This window comes from Mastigoproctus giganteus, chromosome 11 (assembly GCF_048544385.1).
Source record: "Mastigoproctus giganteus isolate SK-2022 chromosome 11, ASM4854438v1, whole genome shotgun sequence".
NCBI lineage: Eukaryota > Metazoa > Arthropoda > Arachnida > Uropygi > Thelyphonidae > Mastigoproctus > Mastigoproctus giganteus.
The window spans coordinates 42,436,319-42,442,318 of record NC_143585.1 but is presented as its reverse complement, the minus strand read 5'-3'; the positions used below and the strand labels follow the sequence as shown (position 1 = coordinate 42,442,318).

General features: G+C 39.9%; 1 protein-coding gene across 1 annotated transcript in view; it reads left to right on the top strand.

Annotated features, from left to right (window-relative positions):
• Window positions 1-4,187: 4,187 nt before the first annotated feature.
• LOC150077950 (cell adhesion molecule Dscam1-like) overlaps window positions 4,188-6,000 on the top strand; it is a 167,381-nt gene continuing 165,568 nt past the window's right edge. The window contains exon 1 of the mRNA XM_090385369.1: window positions 4,188-4,729. Within this exon, the coding sequence (XP_090241495.1) occupies window positions 4,633-4,729 (97 nt within the window). The 5' untranslated portion in view covers window positions 4,188-4,632. The remainder of the gene's footprint in view (window positions 4,730-6,000) is intronic.

The window sequence follows — 6,000 nt, the reverse complement described above, 5'->3', positions numbered from 1 at the left end:
GATGAGAAGGAACTGTCTTTTTGTTACAGCGTAACATAAATTGCTCTTTTGTAAAACGTCGATGATTGCAATATTTTTGTTTCTTAGAAAAGAAGGTGCTTGAGGCTATTTGTTAAAGCATATCCACTATAATTTAAGGAAGCTGAAAGTACAATTTATATATATTTTTTTCATATTATGCTAAGGATGTTAATAAAATCCGTAAATCTCTTTCCATAGGTAAGTCGCGCGATGAGGATACCAAGGTAAGGAGGGCTACAACTCCCAGGATTGGCGAAATATTTAGCCCTTATTTGTGCTCATTTCATCTTCTTCCTACAGGAGAGTCCAGAGAAGGCGTTATCTCTGAAATAAAAAAAAAACAACTCTTTCTACATTCGCATCTTCAGAAAATCCGAACACTTCCATACATCTGTCATAAATTTATGAGTGGTATTTGACTTTTTCCACGTGTAGCTCAGCAGCCTCTTCTTGTTGCAGCTAGTATGATAGCGATGAGGATGCATTTTTTTGAAATTTGTGTATTTATCTTCTTCCACCGCGTACAACAGTGATTAAACTTCAGTTTTTGGTAACAGATAGCCTTAAAATTACAAATAATTGATAGTAAAAAGAGGCTGAAACTATTATTTTTTTTTGTCTGTAGTCATATAATCATAAACCACGTTAACAATAAAGAGAGCAACGAGCACGATTACCTCTGAAGCTTGTCCCTAAATCTTGTTACAGTTATGAAAAGGTCATACTTAAGGCTCCATTGCACAAGACATTGTGAAGTAAGTTTAGACCTGATCTTACAACAAAAAAGATACTTACAAACAAGTCTTTTTTTCTCTTTCTAAGTCGCTGGAAGCTTATTTATGCAACTTTGGAAGCTATTTTTGGGAATATTGCTTACGCATTCTATTAGAACTGCTTGAAGGTGTTGAATATCTTCATAGTGGTAGCCTTTCATGACTTTTTTTTTAACAGTGGGAAACAGTAAGAACTCCGGTGATGACATAGACGGTGGTTGCCCAGTCCGCGTAGTGGTTATAATCGCTGTGCTTCCCATACTGGAAAGAAAACAGTCCGTTCTGTTTCGAATCCGCTCCGTGGCAGTGCTAGTCGTCCTCCGGCGTGGACAGCAAAGATGTTTCACCAAGAAACTCTTGTTTTTGGTCCAGAAAAAGAGGCAAATCGACTTGATAACACACACGATTTATGGACAAATAAAACTGCCGTATTAGGGCCGGCCAAGATCGAACTTATTCTCAGTGATCACTGAATTATCACCATCCCATCCACAATGGGCTATGCTATGTATTTCCCAGTATAAAATGCCGAACAGCTTCCTACACTGGAGCAGTAGTAATTTGAATCTGGTCGTGCAAGTCAAAGTGATAAAGTAGCAGTTATGAGATGAAATAAAGATATAAAGATATTACGGAGTTTCAAAAACTCCAATTGTGGGAGCAATCGGAAATGACACGTCTTATCGGTTGCTCACGGCCCACTATGGTTGAGATGTGCAAAGAATGGTATTGGACGGGTCAAGCCACCTCCGGCAGACAGAACTGTAAAGGATTGCGCAAGGAGGATTTTCATGGTAACTAAAGGGTGCAGCGTGTTGTAATTGACATTGACAGCGTGTAATTGACATTGCAATACAATATGGGGAATTCAAGAATATTCCAAATGAAAATGCGCCGCACACTGAGACATTTGGGGTTGCATAGGCCTCAGTGTGCGGAAGATCCAAGAGACACCTTCTCACCGCTGATCGTCGTCGACAGCGAATGCCGTGGTGTGAAAAACACACTGGTTGGACACTAGAGGATTGGAAACGAGTATGCTGGTCGGATGAGTCCAAATAACTATTTCAAAAACGCCGACCGACGCCTTCGTTTGTGGCGCAATCAACATGAGTCCATGGGGGCCCGCAATTTGCAAGAGTGGTTGAGGAACACAGCGAAGATATCACCCTTCTTGCCTGGCCTCCAAATTCGCTTGACTTTAATCCAATTGAACATCAGTGGAATCTTTTGGAACGAGAAGTGAGGTATCGACATGACTCACTTCCCGTTTCAACTTTACAACCCTCATCTATTTCGACATGGAAAGTATTGCAGGCAGCATAGCTGCCGATCCTAACGGACGTGTCCAGACATCTAGTGGAGTCAACGTCTAGTAGAATAGCGTGTTATCCGTGCGAACTTTGGCCCAACACGGTGATCACAATTCAGTGGACACTCAATCATAAATTAGATGTATTATATGGCCGATTTGCCTGTTTTTCTGGATGAAAAAGCAGAGTTTCCTTGGGGAGGGGGGGGGAACCTTGCTGTCCACTCCTGAGGCCGACTAACTTAGCCACGAAGTGAAAAAGCCCATAAAAGTTCTTCGCGTCATTGACGGGGTTCGAACTAGAGCCTTTTCCGCCCAGTGTGGGCTGGATTGTGATTATGTCCACTGTACTACTGCGCAGACACTATGATTTATGGATATAGCATACATGGGCTTTTTTTTTACCTTTCTGTCGTCGCGACAAAGTACACCACTTCATGATGACAGTATATCCAGACAACTCGGGCGTCTATCAGCAAAATAACGCGTCATGCCACCAGGCCAGACAGTTTGCTAACTGGTTTCAAGAACAGAACATAGCAATTAGTTCTTCGTCCTCTATTGGTTGCCGAACTCATCGATCTAAACCTAATTGTATCTGTTTGGGACGTACTGGAAAAGGATAATTCGTGAAAGTATTACTACCTATTCTGCAACGAATGGGTAGTGATACTTGCCCTTTTTTTCTGTAAAAGAATAAAGTATCGCATCAAATATATACTTATTAGCAAGTAAAATTAAGTAAATAAACACATATTCTAATTCTTCATATTTAATTAGGGAATACGAAGAAGTTTTATAAAAGTTATCACAGTTTAAAAAGGACCTTTACAGTGAAAAGTTTCATCACGTGCTTAGGTTGTCTTTCTATTTACTCTAAGAAACATGGAAAGACAACTGAACACGTGATGAAAGAAACCTGAAGAGAATGAAGATATTAAAAAAAAATTGGAATAATGATTTGGAAAGCAAATTCTCCAAAAGGATTCCAACAAACCAAGAGAGTAATTTTAAAAAAGTATGTTTTTTATCTTAAGTAATATCCTTTGCTAATTATTTCCTTATCTGCGTTTAATCACGCATCAGTGTTCTGTTGGAGTTCAAAAGATTCTCAGTAGCTGTGTAAGTGTCCCACAAAATTAAAATTTAGATACTAATGAGCAGCCATTAAGTTTAAACGGGCCCATGAGAGTGCAGATATGTTAAAGTGCGCGATATTGTCTTCATTGCGTACTTTGTAATCTTAACGAAAATTATCGAACAAAATTACTCCTTCCTCGGGGGAAGCATTTGCAATTATTTATGGTTCAGCCACTGAGGGTTGTACTTTATTTGGTTTTATTTCGTGTAAGAGTTCCCATGAGTTTTGCATAAACACTAAAAACAAACGAATCTTGGGAAGATGTAGATGCTACAGAATAACGATCAAAAGGCATCACTCTAAATGATATTTGACTGTGATCCGGTGTACACACTGATGCCTGAAAAGGAGTGGCTACAAGTAACAGGTTTGACAGCTTTAAATGGGATTAGTTTGAAGCACACACACGGACACACTTATTTCAGCACATCGATTTTAGGAGTACAATACACCGTGAATCATATTACCAATAACAGGGTTTTGCCATTCGTTTCATATGTACAAACATCGAACAGGTTTTGGGCTGGATGCAGTGGAATTATCGATTTAGCAAACTCCAATTCTATGGGATATCCACTACCCACGTGGCTGGACAATGCTTATCGATCCGTAACCATTGAATAGAAGTTTCGGTGAGCGTGAGAACCCACTGGTTCCTCCTGCTACTACCCTTTCAAATTTCCAGGGATTAATCGATCGGGGGAACATGCGTCATTTTAAACTATAATATTTCCTTCATTTTCTCTTTCCCCCCAACCCCACAACCGTCAGAGAGTTGTCCTCGTGACACGCGACTCTCAGGTCATATCTCCGACAGGGGCGCAGTGGGATGCTTGGCTAAGGGTAGAGCGCAGTTTCCATAAAGCTACGATCAATCAAGATTGCTTCTCAGTGTGCCGTTGCTTCTAGTGGAGTGGCAGGCGAGCTCTTCTCTCCGCTGTCGGACAACGTGGTACAACTTAACGCTGCTGTCATGAGTAGTGGTTGTTAACTGCGAAGCTCCGGGGTTGGAGTACGGGCTAAAGGAGGAAGCTCCGTAAACACCGGGTGAGTGTGTGTTGTTGATTCGGCTTTTTTCTTTTTCTTTTGCACCCGGTTTCTTCAGATGACGGAGCTAACTGTGAAGTGCATCGCCCGCAGTTTCTGAGACACCTGCATTTTCGAAAACAGTCACGTGGCGTGTGTGGGAGGGTGGCCTGAGGAGGAGAGGATTTCTTTGCCAAATTTCGGATAGCATCCTTGTCATGCGATGTGGGCAACAACAGGAGACCGATGTCCGTCGACGTGGTCTTTTACAACTTCATTAGGTGTGAATGAAGATATTTTCTCCCTGACAACGTGATCGGCAAGTTGGTTGCTGACGAACAGGTTTAAGGTCGGGACGTATGGTCTATCGTAATCCACGTGCGATGACGTTACACTCGGTGTTTGGACTCTGCGCAATTTGGGAGATTTTAGTCTTGTTTACAGACTTTCAGACAGGTAAGTTACTCAAGTATTGGCTTAAAATATCTTTAAACTAATGGAAAATTAAGTTGCCTTAAAGAGTGCTTCCTCGCATTCAGGAGTGTAATGCACGGAAGCACCACTTCGTACTATGTTGTATTGGAATAGCCAATTTTCAATCAACAATTAATTAATTATACAAAGCAGTAATTCATCCTAGAAAACGTTGCTGGAACACAAACTCAAGCTTTTTTCCTATTTGAAATTTATATTTTATCTTTAAGAATGTCTCCAAAAGGATTGCCATAATAAGTTAATTAAAACAATGGATAACTCTTTAGGCATCGATCTAGAGGAAGAAGTAGGTCATAGATAATTTCCTTTAGGCTTATTGCCCATCCAAAGCGCCAGTTATTTTCAGTCTCAATTTCACAGAAATTTATAGTACTATATAATATATTATTGTAGCAAATTATGCTGTTCCTTTTATGCAAATATCTTGAAGAACTTTCCTCTTGAAATCATACAGAAAAAATAACTAAATATATACTGAGGAAAGTTTTAAAGGAATAGAGAAAAATTAAAATAGACACGAAAAAGCTCCAAAAACGGATACTAAACAATTGACTGCATTGAAAATTTATATTTACAATTGCAAAGCATAACGAGATCTTGATCTACATACAATTTGCATCACACACAACTGCAATATTTGGTGAAGTAACATGTTCAGTGATTTTAGGCAGCTATCAGAGAAAGGAATATGTGAAATGAAAATTTTTTCGGTCTCCATTACTACAAACCTCCTACTAAGATGAGATAAATATCAGTATTTACTCTTCTCCTTTTTTCCTTCTTTTAGCGTAATGACCCAGGGTGGGTCTTAGCCTTCTCAACGATGTTCCACCAGTAAGCCCTCCCAGAAGTCAAACTTCTCTAACTTCTTATTCTCATGATCTTTAAGTACCCTTCTACGTCATCCAACTATCTTTTCCGCGGTCTTTCTCTTGACGTCCTACCGGTAGGTTTCCATTTCATTATCCTCTTAGTTCTGCTATCATCCATTCTCATGTCCCAACCAGGCAAGTCTCTGGCTCTTCACACGACGTTTACACCCTGAATAAGATTGTCAAGTTCATGGTTTATTCTGATCCTCCAGGAGCCACCAACGTCTTGTTCGAGCCCAAAGAGTTTTCACAAAATTCTACGCTCAAACACTCTCAACAACTGTTCATCTTTTGTATATTCTTAATTTTAAATGTCTGTTCAATACTCTAGACTTCATTAGTTTTTCGTGTGCAAAGAAG